Source organism: Oryzias latipes, chromosome 22 (genome assembly GCF_053564925.1).
Source record: "Oryzias latipes strain Hd-rR chromosome 22, Olatipes_Hd-rR_3.1".
NCBI lineage: Eukaryota > Metazoa > Chordata > Actinopteri > Beloniformes > Adrianichthyidae > Oryzias > Oryzias latipes.
Genome location: NC_136258.1, coordinates 6514227 through 6535893, shown reverse-complemented (window position 1 = coordinate 6535893; position 21667 = coordinate 6514227). Strand labels below are relative to the sequence as shown.

At 45.9% G+C, this 21667-nt stretch overlaps 1 protein-coding gene across 3 annotated transcripts in view; it reads right to left on the bottom strand.

Annotated features, from left to right (window-relative positions):
- The window catches only part of syne2b (spectrin repeat containing, nuclear envelope 2b), a 129444-nt gene that overhangs the window by 18498 nt on the left and 89279 nt on the right, over window positions 1-21667 (bottom strand). For all 3 annotated transcript variants that reach the window (XM_023951859.2, XM_078940799.1, XM_078940797.1), the window contains 11 exons: window positions 21217-21399; window positions 20879-20983; window positions 20274-20428; window positions 17781-17928; window positions 17608-17702; window positions 15504-15735; window positions 13226-13420; window positions 12414-12539; window positions 8538-8693; window positions 6789-6947; window positions 5962-6128 (listed from right to left, as the gene is read on the bottom strand). In XM_023951859.2, the coding sequence (XP_023807627.2) occupies window positions 5962-6128; window positions 6789-6947; window positions 8538-8693; window positions 12414-12539; window positions 13226-13420; window positions 15504-15735; window positions 17608-17702; window positions 17781-17928; window positions 20274-20428; window positions 20879-20983; window positions 21217-21399 (1721 nt within the window). The remainder of the gene's footprint in view (window positions 1-5961; window positions 6129-6788; window positions 6948-8537; window positions 8694-12413; window positions 12540-13225; window positions 13421-15503; window positions 15736-17607; window positions 17703-17780; window positions 17929-20273; window positions 20429-20878; window positions 20984-21216; window positions 21400-21667) is intronic.

Here is a 21667-nt window from a genome sequence, read left to right as displayed (position 1 = left end):
GGCTTCAGTGTTGGGGGGGTAATAGGTGGAGCGATGTACCCCCACCCATGTCTCTTCTCCTGGATGACTCTGCAGTGCTTCCCTGCCTACGTACACAAACAAAGCAAAGCAGCACCCCCCCCCAATCCATTACCATAACAAAACGCTGAGCCTGCCCCCTCCATCTGACTGCCCTCCTCCTCCTGCCATCCAGATGCTCGGAGGCGTGGCGAGGGAGGAGGGATCAAACCCTCACGAAGCGCTGGGGAGGATGCTCCACAACTCAGTTGCTGGGTAGAACAAGCCCCGCCCACCAACCAACTCTGTCCAGCCCCCTCCACACAAATCTGCAGTCACGAGCAGATTCCCGGACGCAAAGGAGTCACGCTTTTGGTCGGGATTACAATTTCAGATTAAAAACTTTTTAAAAATCATTTCAACAGAAATTTTTATTTTTCATTTGTTCACCGGAACAAACACTCCTCTTTCATACTACTTTTAATAACCTGGCAAACAGTTCGCAGGGGTAACCTGTTTCATTGAGTGAGGATGCTAGAAGCCGTGTGCATGACTCAGACCCACACTGAGCTCAGTGGAAAAACACTGAAGGGGAATGATATCCGTTTGTGGCATGGTCGCAGGATTGTTCATCTCTGTAGCTGGCCTGTGCAGCTCCTACTGGCCCCCACGATCAGTGGAAACATCTACATTATCAGCATCCCAGCTCCTTCACTTTCAAAACCACCCGTCTGACCTGAGAGGAAGTTCCATTTGTACACTCTGAAGCCACCTGAATCGCTGAAACTGCTGCAGGAGGAAGACCAAATGTGCTACAAGAACAGGGTTACTTAAAAAGCAAGCGAGACACCGGGGCTTGAGGCTCGCAGTTGGACACTTGTGCTTTCATCTTAGCTATTAAAGTGTGCTGTGCTTTTCTAGAGAGAAGTCCCAAAGAAAAGGAGCTGAGAGTGAGGCTGAGCACGGGCCGTCCAGGTCCTGGAGCAGGAGGTCTTTGTTTGTCCTCTCAGCTTTCCAACCACCTCAACACTAAAAGTGTGACTCCATCCAATGTCATGCCATTCTGAACAACATCATTACCGTGGCAACCAAGCCTTCCAGAAACAAAAAAAGAAAGCAGTTTCTTTTCTTTCTTGCCCATTTAACAATGGAGAGACAGGCCAGAAACATCATCCTCCCATGCTGCTCCACACAAAAGTCCCCCCCCACTCCAAGAGTAATTGCCCATCAGTACAAAGGCTTGTGTCAGCAGACGGCAGCTGCTGTGCCGGTGACGGAGCACTCGGCCCGCCGTTCGGGACAAAGGCGAGCAGAAGCCAGAGTACACATATCTAATCCCTCTGCAAGTCAGCAGTCCTGTCGTCTCACTGAGTTGGGTTGAGGTGGAGACAGAGGCCGCAGCCCCGCCCCCAAGCGGATTTGGATTCACCTGGACTCCACCTTATCCAAGCATGTGACACGCTGCTACAGGACTGTTGAGGTACAAACACGTAATGTTCCCATTGCTGAGACCATCAGTGCCTTGTTAACCCCTGTGCTGTCTTGTGGGGTCCAGATGACCCCACTGCCAACTCCCGGCACGTTAACGTTGGCAGTGGGGTCATCTGGACCCCACAAGACAGTGCATAATATGATTACATGAAGTCTTTCCACCTTTATCCACCTTTGTCATGATAGGGAGAACACGTCAATGCAAGGGTGGGGTCATCTGGACCCCACAAGATAGCACAAGGGTTAAGAGAAACAAACACACTGGACCCTCAGAACTCAAAGACCACTCTGTAGGGCACTGGGTACCAAATGAATTTTTTTTTGTTCTTGTTGTTTCATTTATAATCTGATTCTTAAGGAAATCTTATTTAGGAAAACTTCTAGATTCTCTCCACAACAGTTGACTCTTTTTTTTTTACGCCTATCAAGTCAAACTGTCACGTGTCTAAGATCTATCCACTACTACTTTCTTGAAGCAGCTTGCCGACATCCATCCGTCCATCTTCCTCCGCTTATCTGGCACCGGGTTGCGGGGGCAGCAGTCTAAGAAGGGATGCCCAGACTTCCCTCACCCCGGCCACTTCCTCTAGCTCCTCTGGGGGGACCCCGAGGCGTTCCCAGGCCAAGTGACAGACATAGTCTCTCCAACGTGTCCTGGTTCTTCCCCGGGGCCTCCGCCCAGTGGGACATGCCCGGAACACCTCTCCAGGGAGGCGTCCAGGAGGCATCCGGACTAGATGCCCGAGCCACCTCAACTGGCTAACTAACTAACTACGGACGCCGCTCCGATCCGCCTGTCAATCTCACACTCCGGTCTTCCCTCACTCAGGACAAGACAATAAGGTATTTAAACTCCTCCACCTGGGGCAGGGACACTCCACCCACCGAGAGATGGCAAACTACCTTTATCCGGTCGAGAACCATGGCCTCAGATTCACCCGTGCTGACCCTCATCCCAGCCACTTCACACTCGGCCGCAAACCACCCCAATGTACGCTGGAGGTCCTGGCCCGATGAAGCCAACAGGACAACATCATCTGCAAAGAGCAGAGAGGAAATCCTGTGGCCCCCAAACCAGACCCCCTCCGGACCCTGGCTGCGCCTAGAAATTCTGTCCATAAAAATTATGAACAGAACCGGTGATAAAGGGCAGCCCTGCCGGAGTCCAACGTGGACCGGGAACGGTTCTGACTTACTGCCGGCTATGCAAACCAAACTCTTACTCCAGTCATCAAGAGACCTAACAGCCCTCAGTAAGGCTCCCCGGACCCGAGACTCCCAGAGCACCCTCCACAGGATACCACGGGGGACGCGGTGGAACGCCTTCTCCAGCGAACTCCCACAATCCCTCCAGAACCCTAAAGAGGGTATAGAGAGGGTGTAAACCGCACTGTTGTTCCTGAATCTGAGGATCGACTATCGGACGGACTCTCCTATCCAGTACCCTGGCATAGACTTTCCCAGGGAGGCTAAGGAGTGTAATTCCCCGGTAGTTGGAAAACACCCTCCGGCCCCTCTTCTTAAAGAGGGGAACAACCACCTCTGTCTGCCGGTCCAGTGGTACAGTTCCCGACTGCCACGTGATGCTGCAGAGACGTGTCAGCCAAGAAACTCCCACAGCATCCAGAGACTCGAGGTACTCAGGGCAGACTTCATCCACTCCCGGAGCCTTGCCACTGAGGAACTGGTTGACTAATACCTCAGTGACTTCAGCTTGGGTGACAGACAGCCTCACCCCAAAGTCCTCATTCGCTGCTTCTTCAAAAGAAGGCGTGTCAGTGGGATTGAGGATATCCTCGAAGAATTCCTTCCACTGTCCGACAATGTTCCCAGTCGAAGTCAACAGCCCCCCACCTGCACTGAAAACTGTGCCTGTAGAGAACTGCCTTCCCCTCCGGAAAGCTGCTCAGACAGCTGAAGTGAAACCCCCAAGCTAGCAAAGCTGACAAAAACAAACGTTTCTTGTTTTTGTTTTGTTTTTTTCCAGCAGAAAAGAGGAAACAGGAGAAGAACCTATGGCTTCAAAATAAAATAATCTGCATTTTTCAGGCAAAAATCCGGAGTCTTTAATCCAAAGGGATTCATTGTGAAAGTTGTTCCCTCCCCCCATAATAATGAAAAATGTATGATAATTAGCTGTCTAATGTTAAGAGAATGCTGCTAATAAAGTTGCTCAAACGGTGGATTAGAATGTATTTAGAACATATATTTATATATATTTAGAATCAATTTTTTAGCTTCCTCTTTGAGAGATGGCTAAGGGAAATATTTTATATTTTAATGGTTCCTACACAGAACCTTGTGTACTAATAACAATAAAAGCAACTGCAGACATTCTACTGAGGATGAAGATAAACCTTACCCTCAGAAGTTTAAGGATAAGATAAAAGAAACGCTAACTTCAGCCTCATACAGGCTGGTCAGAGAGAAGATTGTCTGACATTAAACTGGTCTGTTGCCTGAAAAAGTTGGGGAGCACTGGTTTAGAGGGAATACAACCGTCTGGTTATGATCAGAGCAGAGAAAAGCAACATTCCTGCACACACACACACGCACCTGCTTCCACATTAGTTCATGCTAAAGCTGAATTAACCAACAATTCCAGCTCAGTTATGATTAACACCAGTTGGCTGAGCAATGGCTAAATAAAGATGTTAAGATGTTAAGCATTCAAAAACACACAAATGGCCTTTTTCTGAAGCAACGCTGAAGAACAAACGTCATTTTGAACGATGAAAAACTGCTGCTGGTCGTTTTTTTTAGTGTCAACCCATCAGGAAATGTGAATCCACTGTAATGAGTTGACCTATCCCTGTCATGTTTCTGTTCTCTGAGACCACAATAGGTGGCACCTCTTAACAATAATCCAATTTAAAAAGAAAAAGAGCCTGAACATCAAATCCTGACATGTAAATCTGGGCGGGGCTTCACCTGAAATGCAAACATGAAATGTAAACGACTTTATTCGACGCTGTAAATGATTGCAGAACAGTTCCTCAGACATCATAGATCTATGACTGCTGAGGAACTTTTCTTTTAGCTGTGACTTCAGTAAAACCTGAGGACGGACAGAAACCAACCAAACCCCCAACATATGGCAGCCAAGGCAGCCCCCCCGCCCCCAAACGCACACATGAGCTGAACCAATCAGGCTGGAGATCAGGAAAAGGCTTATGTCCTTAGTTCAGTTCAGAGATATTATGAATGTGCATCTGATTGTCAAAACACAAACCCTTTCAATGAGCTCTTCACACTTATGTCCTATTGCTGGAGATTCCCCCCCAAAATGAAGTTTGTGCCTCATGTGAGGGTAAAGTTCTGTCTGGACACAACAACACCTCAGAGTACAGAGAAGATTTGAAACTAAGAAGGAGAAATCTTAAAAGAATTAAATCTTTGCTTTTGGAAAAGCGTTTAGCACTGCTGGTTTTATCTAATGCAAACTAGAACTTGGCTCTGACCATGTGAGGTTTCAGTCTTCTGCCCCCTCAGAAAAGTGTGGATTTCCCCACTGAGCCCGTTAAAGTAACATATGGAGGAGCTTTGGTGCCCCGAGCCCTTCATCACACAGAGAGGATGGAGAAGAGGAGGGAACCTCAGCATCAGTCCTCTGAGCATGAGCTCTGACTGAAAGGGGAGCGTTTCAAAGAACTCATGGCTGATGTCACCTAGAGCTACAGTAAGCCATGGTGCATGTCCCACTCTGATGGAGTTTCGGCAGGAGCCTCTCTCTGTCTCGTTGCCCCAACACACTCTGACACACTTGACCTAATGAGGTCTGCAGCTAGACGGTACTCGCTGGTACGCAGCCAGCAAATGTTGGAGCCTTTCTGTAGTTTGCCGTGTATCAGTCTGACCGCAGCTCCGCTTCAACGTAGCTGCAGTGCAACGTTTCTCCTCCAACCGTTGAGCTCCTCGCCAGCAGAGCACTCATCGCGCCCTTGGAGCAGCTCCCTGCACCCATCATCTCCCGGCTGGAACGTTTGTAGATTAAAAAAAATGCTTTAAATAGGCTTTTGCTCCGATGATCTACAGGGCAGCTGCAGCACAGGAGAGGCCTGGAGGCCATGCAGAACCACACAGCAAATCTGTTTACACATTACTGGTAAAGGACATCATGAAACACAAAGAGGAGCATGGAGGACCAGGGAGCATAGTCAGGTGGGAAGTCTGACAGGTTGACTGTGACACAAATCCACAACAGTCTCCCCCTTTTTCCCTTGTGCCATCTTGTGGGGTCCAGATGACCCCACTGGGGTCATCTGGACCCCACAAGATAGCACAAGGGTTATTCGTTTTTGTAAGCAGCAGCCTTGAGTCCAGACTGAATGCATCTCAACAGCCTAAACTACCATGTTCCTAACCCTAACCTCTAGTGGGTCAGTGCTTTAAAATTCTGCGCGAAAAGCCAAGGAAAGGTTCTTCGTCTGGTCTGTTTCAAAGGTTCCCGTCGTTTGTCCGTCCTGCTCTTACCTGGCATCGATGTGGTCGAACAGATGCTGCCAGCGGTCGCTGACGTCCTTCAGCGCGTTGTTGATCTCGGCGTCCTTCGTCTTGTTGCTGGCTGTCATGAGTTGTTCTCCCAGCTGCTTCAGGTGGGTTTTATTCTCACTGAACAGGTTCATCTCCTCCATGCAGTCCTACATGACAAATTAGCGAAAAACATTTTCAAAAGCAATGCATAGTAATACAGATTATCTGATTATTTATTCCTATTTAATGCTTACTCTTGGATTTAGGGGATGTATTTAAGAAAATCAACAATACAAAAGCCTGTGTGTGATGCAGAACTTTGAGGAATCCTGACTGATACTTTCATGGACAAACCAATTAATATATTTGTTATTTTTATTTTATTTTGTGTGCATAGTGTAAAAACTTGGTGGTGACTGTTGATGAAATCCTCCTTTAATCCTGGTTAGAAGCTGAGAGAGTTTAGAAAATGCATTTGCTGCACTGCAAACCCAGCCCTGGTTGTTTCCCGCCACACCATAACTAATGCAGCACAAAGGAGATCCATGTGGTCCTTTTAGGTCAGAAACATCTGCCACTTCAGCTCCAAGCTTTTGAAAAGGTTTGCTCTAAACACAGTTTAGTTCAACTGGTAAAACCAAATAAGTATAGAGCAAAAACAAGAAAAAGATCACTTTTTTTAGGTGTTTTGTGAAAAATGTTGTGTACGTATTGGAAGAACCGATTCTGAAGCAGGAGGATCTTGTGACACTGAGACACTGATGTGGAAGGGATGTATCTGAGACTAAGTCCTGCAGGTGGAGGTGCTTCCTGCTGCAAGCTCTCACCTTCTGCAGCTTTTCCACCATTTCCTCAATGTTCAGGTCGGAGCTGTGAGCCACCTTGTTCTCCATGTGCACCAGCCAGTCACACAGCTCCTTGTTCTTCTCATTGAAGATGATCCAGGCGTTCAGGCGGTCTGCTATCTCCTGCTTACGCAGAGACACCTGGAACAAACCAGAAAAACTTCAGCTCCTAAACCGTGTGATGTGCAGCCTGAAACACAAAGAAACTCTTTTGAGTTTCCAGTTAAGAGGCATCTACAACAAGGCTGGAAGGAAATTCCTTCTGCAGGGACTGAGACATGCGAACGTTTGATTATTATGGGATGCCAAACAGCTCATGCCGTGATAACTCAATGTTTTTCATTGAGATGCGGGCGACAGCCTCCATCATGTCTCTACAATCAGTAAAAACTTCCAGATTGAAGCACGCCTGAGTTTGGATAACTGACTGCTCTGTGTTAGTTCCCCAACTGACCACTAGGGCCCTTCTACCAAAAGCAAGTCTGTCACTCTTTTCTGGACCAATTTTCCCAAAATAAAGAAGTTAAAGTCTGGTTTCAAAATGTTTTTAATCTTTGAGGCTGATTAACCCTTGTGCTATCTTAGATGACCCCACCCTTACATTGACGTGTTCTCCCTACCATGACAAAGGTGGATAAAGGTGGAAAGATTTCATGTAATCCATGGACACCAGTGAAGATCACAAATCATTAAAGAAAAAAAGGTTCAGCGCACTGTCTAGTGGGTCTAGATGACCCAACTCCCAATGGTAAAGTGCCACGTGGTGCAGGTAAAGGTTTTTAATGCTGTATCACAAAGAAACTAAGAAACAGGCCAACAGCAGACAGCAAGTGTTGAGGGGAAGCAACTGCTGCTGTTGGTCCTCTTCCTCCACAGACTCACGCACAGCTGAGGGGAAGGATGCCACTCTGCTTCCTTCCTAAAATTTTCTGGTGGAATGATGCCTTTCTTAAACCTTCTTTGAAAAGAACTGTGAGGAGCGGAGTCCTTCAGGGACGTTAGCTCTGATAGAGGGTTGTTGGAAAGTTGTGTGGTCAGAGTGGAGTTTTCAAAGTGAAAAAGAAGAAAAGAGAAACAAAAATCTGACTTCAGTTACAAGTGAAATAAAGTTCCACCCCCCCTCCAAACAAGAACCTTTCCTCCAAAGCTCACTGCTACAGGGTTTCATGGTATCATTTTTCCTTTATTACCATCCCTATTGTCCTGTTTAGCTGCAGACTAACTAAACTTCTGGATCAGAGCACCATGAAGTCACCAGAAGATGCAAAGAAACACGACGATTCTTTAACCTTCAGGTCTTAATTCCACCCCCTGCCTTAGTCACATGTCACCAGATCTGCTGTCAATTTCAGATTCTAGTTTTGAGGATTTGTCAGGAATGTCAGTTCGTTCGTCTCTATCTAAAAGTCATTTGGTGAAGTCCTGATCAGAGCTGGACGAGGTTGGATCTGCAAAGCTTCTGCTGAGCTTTTCCGTTCCGTCACGCTGTGGCTTCAGTTTCATTTTGAAACAGGTTTTAGCGGTTACACTGCAGAAACTGCTTTCATGGAGAGTCCAGCTCAGGGTTATTGAGTGTTGTGGAGCCTGATGGCCTGTGAACCCCATCATCAAACTGACACTGATCAGAGTTATGATCAATGACATCACATATAAAAGCAGCAAAAGAGGGTTTAAAGCAAATCAGCTCAAGGAGAACTCCTCTGTGTCCTCAGGCAGAAGTTGGAGACCAACCTTGAAGCAGAGTTCCTCCCACTGGCAGTGAAGGTGCTCCACCTGCTCCTGCAGCAGCAGCATGTCGTCTGCGATGATGTACTGGGAGAGGTCCGTCTTGATGGTGCTCAGCTCTGTCAGGCTCTCAGCCCAGTCCTCCAGGGAGTCCTCGATCTCCTGCATACCATAACACGCACAGAAGAGCACAGCCGGCCGTCAGTGACCCTCCCTCCACAGCACTGCCGTCCCTCCGCTCTGCCCCTCTCTTTATTCTGTCACTGTTTTTTTCCTTGGATCTCCCCGCCCCGACAGAGGATTACGGCCTGCAGGATGCAGGCTGGGGGGAAGGGTGCCTGTCGAGGGGGCGTGGGAGGGACTGACGGAGGAAGGCTGATGGTCAGGGAGAAGGACGTTGACGCAGACATTATTTGATTCCAGAGCCAAAGATGTGGAGAACGAAACGGCTGCATGTAACCTCCCAGCTCCACAGTTCTGGCTCAGCCTCTCACCTCCACCTGTCTGGGCCTGGCTCGGAGACACCCCAATGAGCAGCGCCTGAGCTGGTCACTAGGGGTGTAGAAATGCATCCATTCAAAATGCTGTCAGGGCGATATTTATTTAATTATTTAGGGGCGTACTTCCGCGTCTTGTTGTCCACTTAAACTGCTAGTTAAACTGCAGCACAGCACACTGAGCCTCTTTACAGCAGTTCTACACAGCACAGAGACAACAAGATCTCATGTAAATCAGCTTGTGTCAAATGCTAAATGTTCACTACGCCTCGTAGTTTTTGTTGTAATTAGACACGTAAATTCTTAGTCTTTGCTTGGGACGGCTACCGAACCGCCACGTTGCTGCCAGTACCATATAAAAACTTAGATTCTGGTGCTTTGTAGGCTCCGGAGGAGAAGGAGTGACGCTGCTTCACTCATCACACTTGAGATGTATCGCCATACATACAAGACACACATTGCAATGTGTATCGAATAGTCAGACTCTCGCCCACGCACACACCCCTCCTGGTAACGTCTGAGGGCCCCAACAAACGAAATGTCAGTAAAACAGACTCACAAACTTCAACTTGTGCTGAATCAGCTGCAAAGATCACATCATCCACCTGTCTGTTAACTCCTGATTCCATCAAATTCAAAGACTTAGCTTTTTACCCACAAGGCCTTTCACCGCAAATCAAGTGATTTTCACTGTTCAAAAGCAGACATAATCTCTCCTGATCCCAATAAATTGATCATATTATAATTGATTAACATAACAGAGTTTTTTAAACTTCAATTTAAGTCCTTTGTCTCTGTTATTTTGTTTATTTATTATTGATTTTTGCTACTGTTCCTGTTTCTAATACTATTAGATTAAATTATTATGCTGCTTTTGTCTTGATTAAATTTAATTTACCATGAAAAATTTTAACAACTAAATAAATAAAAGTATTACAACAAAAAGAGTAACGGGAAAGTCATTTTGATCTGAGATGAGAAAGCATGACCTGTCTTTTGAAAATAATAAAGTGGTTATAGCTTCAAGTAAAGCACAAGAAACATGTTCTTATGGTATTTTTTGCTGATGATGGAGGACAGAAAGAAAATTGCATTTCTGAGTATTGATTTTTATTTAGTCTTTGTTTTCTCCGTTTGAGCTGGAATTTGAATTAAGACTGTAGGCTGGATTGCTTCAATATTGCTCGCCATTTTTGCTGCACCGCTAATGTTAGGTTAGAGGTGTCAGGGACTGTAAGATAACGGGAGAGCTTGTTAACAGATGGATGACGGGAAAAGGAGGAGCTTGCTTTGCACAACTCACAGGTAAATTTCTAATAAACTCCAGCCACGCTGCAGACATCATCATCATCAACTTTATTTAAAAAGGACTTTAGCATAATTAAAATCGCTGTACATTAAAAAAAGAAACGATGTCCTAGAAAACACAGTCTTTTAATATAAATCATAATTAAAAGACCTGATTTGAAAATGGATCAAAAGATGATCAGAGTGGGACGTGTCACTTTAAACGCTCAAATGCCCAGAGCATTAAAGTAAGTAAAGTTTATTTATGCAGCGCATTTCTTAGAAGGAATCGAGGAACAGGGGGGGGGGGGGGGTGGCAAAACTGAGCCTTCATGCTTCCATAGTCCTGGACTGGAGGGGCTATAAAGAAGCACAGAGCACTTTCCTCACCGTACCTCTTTCCTCTGTCAACTCTCTTATCCATTAAAATAGATTCCCCTGTTGCAGTTACTGACTTCTCACTGTTGTCTTACGCCAGATGTTCCAGTTGTCCTGGTTCTTTCTGGTCAGTAACTTATAGGCACGCGCTTGCCTCTGCGCATAGGCAAACGCGTGCGCCAGAAGTTTTCTTCCACAGCAGTCACACACTTAAACACAGCGCTAACAGGGCTAGTTTAAAAAACATGAACTTTAAAGTCACTGAGAGCTTTCTTCATCTTCCTGTGCACTGAAACCATGGAAGTCTTCCTCCTCAGTGTTGGATTGGAACAGCGTCAGATAGTCTTGGCCACACACTCTCAGTCTCTCCGTCGTTGTCAGTATCACTCTCATACTGAGGTAAATTCACTCCTGAGTTTGCGCCGTCCTCTCCGTCGCGCAGCAGACCGGCTTCTCCAAACACGTTGGTGATGGTGGATTTTTTCACACTGTTCCAAGCTGTCAAGATCCACTGGCAGACTTGTGCAAAAGTGTCTCTTCGCATGCGGCCAGTTTTAGTAAACGATTTCTCGGTGCTGGTCATTCAAGGCGCTGGTCATTCAAGCCGCTGGTCATTCAAGGCGCTGGTCATTCAAGACGCTGGTCATTCAAGGCGCTGGTCATTCAAGGCGCTGGTCATTCAAGCCGCTGGTCATTCAAGACGCTGGTCATTCAAGCCTTTTATGATGTCGTCTGGTCCGATGGAATTCTCTGATATTTTTGTTTGAAGGAATCTTTGAAAATTTGCGATTTTTTCCTCATAGTCGGGAGGAAGTTGCTGACACAGTTGTCCGTGTCCTGATGGACAGACCTTTTCGTCTCATAAATCTAAGACACCATGACGGTCCTCCTTTGAAATCCTGAATTTTCTTTTCGGTGGCGATTGTTTTTGCTTTCAGTCTAATCTGCACAGTGGAAACTCCTCGGCCATCTGCTCTCTAAGTGTTCACCCAGTCTTCTAGAAGGTTTTCCAGTTCGGGCCACCTGCTTTTATTACCTCTGAAAACTTTTTTCATCTTTTGACATTGCTCCAGTTCTTCCCGCTGCAGTTTCCAGCATCTCACCATTGATTCATTTATACCAAGTTAACAGCAGTAGCTCTGTTTCCTTCTTTATCCGCCAGCTCGATTGCTTTTAACTTGAAAGCTGCGTCATCTGCATTTCTTCTTGCATTTTCCATGATGAGCGTCTGTTTGTGCTATACATTCACAATTTACATTAAAACGTGCGTCTTCCTCGACAAATATACCGTATTCCCCCTGTCTCACTCTTTCCTTTTCTGCTCGAGCGCCCCTAGTGGCCATTTGGAAAAAATGCATAAATTAGCCGCATCATTGAATAGGCCGCAGGGTTGAAAGCCTGTGACAAAAGTAGCGGTAATTTCAAAATATGCACAATAAACTTGGTGGGATTTTAAGTAAATTTGAGTGAAAAAAGCTATTTCTGCAGCTATTTTATGTGACTGTAGGTCACATAAAAGGACTCCACAGGACTTAATTAAGCTTTTTGTGCAGAACAAAATTTGTTCTTGTAGAAATCGACTGTCTTAACTCTAGCCAACTGAACATCACTCTTTCAGCTATAGCTCCACCCACTGAAGGTCAGCTGACCTGAACTCTGCAAAGGGGGCGCCGCACATCACAGTTACTTGTGTGCGAGTACTGTTTTCCGCAGTTCTCACCTCATGGAGCTCCTGGGCTCTCTGCAGCTCGCTGTCACAGTCCGGCACGGTCCGGTTCAGTTTGGTCCTCAGCTCAGTCAGGTGTAGCATGCTGTCCAGCACCCCGGCGTCACAGCGCTCCCAGTTCTAACAGAAAAAAGCGGGTGAATCACAAAGGGGTGTGCTGGCATCTCACAGCGCTTACGCTCCTCCACAGCAACAGGAGCCTCTGTTGTCCCAAACTTTCCCAAGCAGTCGTTAATTAGAGCAGATTGGATTAAGTTACTGCTCGTCTGCAGAGACAGATGGAGGCTGGGGCCGTCTACACAGCCAGATTAAAAATAAACTCTGACCAGAAAAAGCTGCAGCTGATCTAGGACATTAAGACAAGAGGTTGAGAGAACAAGGCTGACACCAATGAGATTATGACCAGTAGGTCATTTCTGCTCCTGGTCTTCTTCACTGGAGTCTTCTGACAAAGTTTTTCAAATCTGATCCTCCAAACAAAATGAACGGGCCGTCTCGTTACAAAGGCTCTACTTCTGCAGAAAATCCCAGTGAAGAAGCTGACGCCTGTTTCCGCACTGGCAGTGTGTTGGCCCACGGATGATGGGAGTTCATGGGTCACACGCAGCGGAGATTAGACACAAACATCTTTGAAAGTCAGTCACGAGAACCAGGTCAGGCCAAGCGGAAGTCAGAGAAACTCAAGCAAAGAAGAGGAAACCACACCCTTAAGAACAGACAAGTGAAGCACAGAGTCCATCTACAGTCCAGCTCCAGATGAGTTTTGAAATGGTTTTTGGTCCAGAGTTACTCTGGGGTGGTAGTACCTGGATGATGGCCTCGGTCACATCCAGGCGCTTGCCCAGCAGCCTGTGGAGGTTGTCCCACTCCTCCTGCAGCGCCCCCAGATCCATCTGCAGCTGACTCTGCGTCTCCTCGTCTCCCATGGAAAAGAGCTGCCGACCCACCTCCAGAGTGTGGATAAAGGTGCTCTGGTACCTGTGGAACAGCAGTTCTGTGTGCTGGAGGGGGTGGCAAAGACAACTGATGAGCGTTGTTTGATCACGTTGATAGGAGAATGCTGGAGGCTTAACTCAAGGAGCCCTAAATCATGTGAGTGATAGAAACAGTAGCACCGATCAAGAGTTGATTTTCTCCTGATTTTGCCGTTTCTGGAGTCTGTAATCACTAACGGCTCTTCTGCTGATCATGACAATTTCATGGTGAGGTTTTCTCTTCGCTCTTCAAGAATCCATGAAATAAGTTGTGGGGTTCCACAGGGGTCTACTTTAGGTACAATACTTGTTAATTTATACATATTGCCTCTTGGGGATGTCATCAGGAGACATGGCGTGGACTTTCACAGCTATGCTGATGATACACAGCTTTACATCGCCGTGTCTCCTGATGACCTTGAACCTGTTAACACTCTTTTAAACTGTATTTTAGATATAAAGTCATGGATGGCAGAAAACCTCCTACAGCTTAACCAGGACAAAACTGAAGTTTTAATCATTGGTTCTGAAGACAAAAGAGAGAGATGATTTTACCACATCTTCAGAATTTTAAACCTTCTAAATGTGTTAGAAACCTGGGCGAACTTTTTGACTCTGAGCTAAATTTTAATCCCACAGATTAAAAATGTCGTTAAGACAGAATTTTATCATCTTAAAAACATTGCCAGAGTCCGCCCGTTCCTCTCTCTTGCCAGCACAGAGGTGCTGATGCATGCTTTTATTTTTAGTCGTTTAGATTACCGTAATGCCCTGCTCTCTGGTTTACCTAAAAAGTCTATTTCACGAGTTCCGACGAGGACCAGGGGGAGGGAACACATGAAACCGGTTTTAAAATCGCTACATTGGCTCCCTTTGTGTTTCAGGATTGATTTTAAAATCCTTTTAATTGTTTATAAATGTTTTATGGTCTTGGGCCTTCTTATTTAAATGATATTCTTTTAAAATATGAGCCCTCGTGGACCCAGAGGTCCACCAGTGCTGGCCTTTTAGTTGTTCCTAAGGTGAGGACCAAAACTTATGGTGAGGCTTCGTTCTGCCATTATGGTCCTCGCCTGTGGAACAGTCTGCCGGAGAGCCTCAGGGCAGCAGGGGCTGTAGTGGTTTTTAAGAAAAAGCCTTACCGTGGTGATTGTAACCATCCAGAAACCTGTTGTCTTATGCTGCTTCATGGTGTACCCGCCCCCCTATAATCACCTTCCTACCCCCCCTCTCTAATATCCCTCTTACTTCCTCCCTCCTTTCCTTTTCCGTCCGGTCCAACACAAAAGATTTTGATTAAAATGAATAAAGTTTGGCCTCGATTACAAAAGGGGTTTATTCAGACATACTTTTGGTCTGTCAGAAGATTCATAACCCCTGTTGTTAAAGAAAAATATGTCCAACACAAGAGGCCTTCAGCTCTCATCTGTTTGCCCAGCTGTTGGACAGGACAAGTTAAAAAATAAAAATAAAAATAAGAAGAAGCTGAAGACATACCATTTTAATTTCACTTTTAGTTGATTTTAACTGCTAATTTATTCTATTAGTTTTAGTATATGCTATTTTATGTATTGAATTTCATTTTATGCATCTTATTCTCAATTTGTTTTTACATACATCTTGTGTCTTTAATTTTAGAATCTTATCATGATTTCAGCCCCAGTGTTTCTTGTGGGGATCTTCTTTGCCAGGGCTTGCCGGCTTGGTTGGTGGTTGTTGCTGCAGTTGTTGCCCTTGCTGGGGCAGCTGGAGTCTAACTTTGCAGCTTCGAGGCTGTGAAGTCAACCCCGTTGTTGTCCCTGTCTGGGTGGGCGCTGTCGCGATGTTCCAATGGCCAGGCTTATTCATTAATTTCAATTTTTTTACATAGTCATTATTCATTGTACGTGGGGGTCATGGGTCATGTGTTTTAACGGGAGTGGGAAGGGTGAAGGGTGGGTTGGGTTTTTACTGTAATATTGTGTGTTTTCTGTTTTTATTGTTAAAGCACTACGAGATGCGCAAAATTCACGAGAAGCGTTATTTTATAAATAAATTTTGATTTGATTTGATCTGATTCTATAGGTATGAAAATGTTTGTTAGAGGTGTTGGTGATTTCAGGGTCCTCACCTGCAGCTCCTGCAGGGAGTGTCGCATCTGCTGCAGGCTGCAGCGGGCGGGGCCTGCTGGGGGAAGGAGGGTCTGAGCGTCTGACAGGAATGTCTGCAGCTTCCTCAGGCTGCGGCTGTACTCATGCCAGTGCTTCACCAGCCCCTCCACTAGGGAGCGCCGCTGCTCAGCCCGCTGCACTGCCCCCTGCCAGAGCTCCCTGAGCCGGGCCAGCTTCAGGACGAAGTCACTCCTTCAGGATAACACAGAACATCTGAAGTTGGAGTTTCTGTCTAAACCAAAGCAGCAGGGTGGGGTTCTCAGCTGTGCGGAGGGGTTTAAACCCTAGAACTTCATGCGTCAGAGTCAGAGTCAAAACCCAAAAATTCTGAAAGAAAAACGTGTTCAATGTGACATCATTGTCAACATTCTGTGGGGATAAGAAGCAGATTTTACCAGTAAGTCATTCCAATTTCATCATTCTAACAGCCATGAACGCCGCGTAACGGACGGGCAGCACCACCCGGCCATAGCGCCTTCAGGTTGGTGGTACACGGTCAAGATGTTTGACGTGAACTTGGTGTGTCTCAAAGTGTCATCAGGAGACTTTCATCAAAACTACTGCAGCGTTTGTGACAGACCCAGGAGTGGAGCTCCGCCAGTGACAGACCTCAACCAGTAGCAGAACCTAAGGACCTCTGACCTAAGACATGGTTTAGGAAATGCCACACAGCTTCAGGCCTGTTTACCTGATGTGAGGGGTACTAGGGTTTCCAGAAAAACCATTCACAACCAACTCCACCGCTTTGACTGGAGAGACAGACGACCGCCATCAACATTTGCAATACGAGACCATGTGACCTGGACAGTACTGTCCTGTTTACTGATGAGTGTCGGGTCCCAGAAATGGTGGTTCCCAGGGTTCTCTTTAGAAGAGGAGCAACAGCCTGGACAGGCATCATCAGTCAGCGCAAAACTGATTTGGTTCTTGTAGATGATCCAGTCACTGCATGTTTTCACCTCAGAGACATCATAGAATCACCATTGTCATCCAATTCCAGCAGAACACCCCCAACTTCTGCTCATGGATGATAATGTTCCACCACATGGTGCCAGAATTGTCCCAGCTGGACTTCAGAAAGTGGGAGTGGCTTATTTAGTTTGGCCAGCAATGACCCCAGGCCTGAACCCCGTAGAGCAGGTCTGGGACCTGCTGAAGCAGAGACTGGAGGATTGTACCCCACCTTCAAGTGACCTGCTAGAACCGCATGTAGCACTTGCCTCACAGCAACATCATAAGGCTGGTAAGGAGCAGAAGACGTCACTGTCAAGCTGTCATTGCAGCAAATGGTGGAAATAGGCAGTATTGATGAGGTCAATCTTTGTTATTTGGGTCTATCTTTATCATTACAGTATTTTGGGGGGTAATAAATATCAAACTAAATAAAAAGGTGTGTCTTCTCATGTATTATTAGCAAACTATTACACAATTCCTTAAAATTTAAATCATATAAGAGAAACAAAAATAGCATTATCCCTGACTTATTGTGAGTGAAGATGTTGAGCCAGCAAATGTTTGAAGTTCTCAGATAAAAATGTTCATCACCAACCATCGCTTTCCTGCAGCTGTTCAGCTTATCTCCTGTTTGTTTGTCCCCATCTTCATACCAAGCTTCCTGCATCTCTGAATATTTTAGACAGAAGCTATTTGAAGCTAAAACAAAAAACCTTCATTCTTTAAAGTAGACTTTCCATTTCCAAGAATGAGAGGAAGAGAGTGCAGAAGCAGAAAAATGAAGTCTCTCCCAAAAGAAGTCTGTTTTTTGTTTAAGTAAGGGAAGCTGAGTTTGTGAGTGTAAAGGAGCTTTCTGCAAAAATCTGTAAAAGTTCGGATGGGTCAGCTGTTGAAACCAGCTGAAAGAACTTCAACACAAATCCTCCTCAGTCTGTCAGACCTGCAAGTCACAGGTTCAGTCATGGATTCTGTTGCTGCCGCATCTGGTTCAAAACTTGAAACTAAAACATCTTTGGAGTCTGTTTGCTGAACTTTCCTCCTAAAGCAAAGAATCTGAAAGACCTGTCGTGGTTTAAAGGAAAACCGTTTCCCTCTGATGAATCATCTTACCTGTCCTCCACCTGTCCTTTCTGCAGCAGAAGAAGAGCTTCAGCAACGACAGAGTGTAGAATCTGGTGAGCGATGAGGAGGTCTGCCTGGAACCGCTGGAACACAAAGACCCGTCAGATTCTCCTTCATCTGGTTGATGATAGGATCTTCTTTGAATGGGGGGGGGTCACCACCTTGTGTATGCATAGCTGCTGCCTGAGGCCGCCGTAGGAGCCGGCGATGTCCACAGCCAGACCGTCCTCCATCCTCTGCAGGAAACTCATCCAGCTGTCACACTTCTGCTCAAACGTCTGACACCTCAGCGTCTCCGTCTGCAGCTCGCTGCAAAGGAAAGCTCAACTTCAGCTTGTTAATCAACAACATACGGCCGCCTCAGGGCGCTACGACAGAGCAAAGAAGCACCAAATCACGCCAAGTTATTCCAAATCGGTTTAAGCCAGATTGGCTCCACTTAAGGCAAATTATTGGATGAATGCTATAAAGCGTTCAACCCACTGTTTTCCTGTTTCTCTTTCTTTATTCTAGAATCTTCCGCCATTTTTTTTTGCCAATTTTCAGCTATTTCAACCATTCAGCTATTCAAATGTTCAGCTCTTTTGCTCATTCCAGCTATGACTTTTGGTCCTTCAAATCCTTGAACTTTTCTAGATGTTCCAGGATTTTTGGCATTTTCCATTGAAATACATGGGGAATCCTTTGTGCCGAAGCTCGCTGGTTCAATACCCGAAGCTGGCATTTTCACAAAAATATCTTTTTTGGTACTGGTCTGTTTTCACTTTATTTATGGTCAACTTTGATCATTTCTTTATTTTTTCATTCATTATTTATTTTGGCAATTATTACCTTTTAAGTTTCATTTTCATTCAGCAATATAGCCTTCATTTTCTTCTGGGAGTGCGGCTCCTTCTAGTTTTAACCGTTTTTAATAGTAGTTTACATATATGTCAATCCAACAGTTAAAAATGGAGTTCTTCCAAAGAAGCAAACGGGTGACTGTGAAGATGAAATCTCCCCTCAGAGCTCATGTGCTCAGCCCATCAGACAGACTCAGCTGGTGATTTCAGCAGGGTCTGTCCCTCCATCCTTCCCCACATCAAAACGCTCTGTTTCTCCTCAACATGCAGAACTGAGAGCCCGCCTTAGAAACCAGAACTACTTGCAAGAGTCTAACACCACAACAGACTCTAAACCTTCAGCGTTTTCCCAGCAACATCAGCACAAGCGTCACTCAACCTGAATTTAAACTAATTAAAATTGTTAATGTGATCCTTTCATCTGCTTTGTGTTGACCTGAAGATGGTTCTCATTTCCACAGGATGCGACATCCTAGCTTTTTGGAGAAATAGGTATAAAATGGGCGGCACCCAAAAACAGCAAAAGGCGGAGCCTCAGTGATAATAATAATGGATTGGATTTATCTGCGCTTTTCAAGACACCCAAAGCGCTTACATTGTGTCCATTATTCATTCACTCCTCATTCATACTTGGTGATGGTAAGCTATGGTTGTAGCCACAGCTGCCCTGGGGCAGACTGACAGAGGCGTGGCTGCCATTTCGCGCCTACGGCCCCTCTGACCATCACCGGGATCATTCATGCACATTTACACACCAGTGGAGCCACACTTGAGGCAAGGAGGGTGAAGTGTCTTGCCCAAGGACACAATGACATTTTGGCTGGTGGGAGCGGGGATTGAACCACCGACCCTTCGATCATTGGACGACCCGCTCAACCACCTGAGCCAGTGTCACCCCAGTGAGTCATCTTACTTCCAGGTTTGAAAAGAGCTCAGGAAAGTAATATTTTATAAAATACTTGTTCTTTTTTGTTGTCAAAGGTAGTATTTTATCATGGATATGGTTTACTATAAAAGGCTTAAGAAAAGAAAGTTATAGACCCTTTAAATCTAACCACAATGCAGAAAACTAATGGGAACCAGATTTTTGGTCTTTTTCTTGCTGATTTTAGGATAAATCAGTTTTGCTTTGCTGATATTGAGAACGGATTAAATTTGTGTATCAAGCGCCTACGATTTTCTCGTGATCTAACCTGGACAAAGTTCTTGCACTTTTGCACATTTTTTAATTGGCTTCAACCCAGAAGTTTGTGATTATTCCCAGACCTTAAAGTCCCGCTCCGATCATCTTGTGATCTATTCTTTCCAGTGGTCACATAGTTAAATAAAAGATTTGGGGGGTTGTTGTTGTTTTTAGTCAAAATACAGTGTCGTTTTCTGTAACAGTTTCTGCAGAGCGGCAGGAGTTCATTAGAAAGAGTTCTGTGGGGGGCTGTTGGTGGCAAATAAACCTGCTCGTTTCCCATCATCCCTTTTTTACACTCTCTCGCTAGTTTACAGCCCCTTACAACCTATTAGCATTGAAACAAAAATGGCCAGTAATTTTGGATATCAGCTGCGACCATCTCTAGGAGAACCCAGGGGGCGGAGCCCTCAGGGGACGTTGCAGCCGATCTGCACAGAAACCCAAGAACCCAGAAACCAGAACACAAGAGGCAATCATAAGACCAAGTCCCTTTCTGAGCTTAAAATACCTCTGAGTACTCAGAGCGGTCTGAACATACTTCATGACTGCGTACGGAAGAAGGCCCGATCAGGTCAATGCAGGTCATCCTGCAGAGAAATCACCTCCCGCTCCTCAGCCTCACTGACCTGCAGGCCTCCTCAGCTCTGGAGGAAGCATCGGCCCAGCCACGATTGATGTGCTGCAGACGGCGGGCGGTGACGTCACCCAGCATCAGGCTGCGGCCCAGCTCGTTCAGGATGTCCAGGTCAGCAGACAGACCGCTCAGCTCCAGTAGGCCAGACTGCAAGCATATGGTGGCTTCAGAGGGATCACAGCAGTCTGGTCGGCTGCACGCGTGACCCCACAGCTGAGGACCAACACAAACGGAACTCCTGGCTCCATTCATCTCAAAAGCAGCATTTTGTGGAGTCCTCCTTCCATTCAGACCACATTCAGATAAGCTCAGAAAGAGTCACAGCTGACGTCAGCCTCAGTCTAAATCTGAACAGTTGAAGCAGCAGCTTGATCCAGAAACAGAACATTTACTCACAGAAAGCCTTCATGCTACATCCAAAACATTCATGTTCATGCTGTTCATCATTAAAGAACAGGACGAGTCACAACTGACATCTTTCTGATGGACAAACCTTTTTAAGTTAAAGATACAATTTAAATGAAAAACAAAATATATTCGTCTGTTCAGAGATCTAAAGGACACAGGAGCATAACTCATGAGTCTGAGGGGACTCACCTGGTCCATGTCGGCCCTGTTGTCCAGACGCTGATGCCAAACCTGCAGACTCTTCTCCAGGGACTCCAGGATCTTTTCAAACTCCTGCAACCTCTGAAGCTCCTCCTACAGAAGAGAGGCGGGGGCCGGCGGGGGGAAAACAAGTCTTAATTTGTAGGTCAGTGTGACATGTTGACCACAAAGCAGATTCGGATTATCAGCTGTAAATGGTAAAGGACTGCAGCAGGAAGGCAGTGGAGAGGATTTCCAGGTCTGACCATGTCTCTGAGCTTCAGAACTCTGCAGAACTCAGAGACACTCAGCGAGTGTGAAAACATGAATCCCTCATTCATGAATACCTGCAGCTGACCCAGCCTCTGAGACAGCTGCTGGCTGAGCCGCAGGACCCCTCGTGACAGTAAGCGGCTCTCTGATTGGATCAAAGCGGTGGCGGAAGGATCCAGGAGGCTGACCAAGTCCTTGGAGGCTTTCAGCACCCCCTCCAGGTCAGACTGTAGGCACTTGGTTCTCCTCAGCAGACCCTGAAAGAAATAACGGCCTGAGTGTGCAGCTCGTGGAAGCTTTAAACACTGACTGAAAAGGGAGATGGAAAAGAAAAGAAAGAAAAGCTGAGGAGAAATTATGCCAGAGAGCCCAGAAGCTCCAAATCAGTCTTTTAAAATCATTTTTATAACAAATTATGCCTAGATCTTTTTGTTCATCATTTTATTTTATGCTGCAGCTGGAATTGGTTGGTTTCAAACTGTTAGCGTGGTGTGAGCGTCTAGAACCGTCAGGATCAGCTTTCTG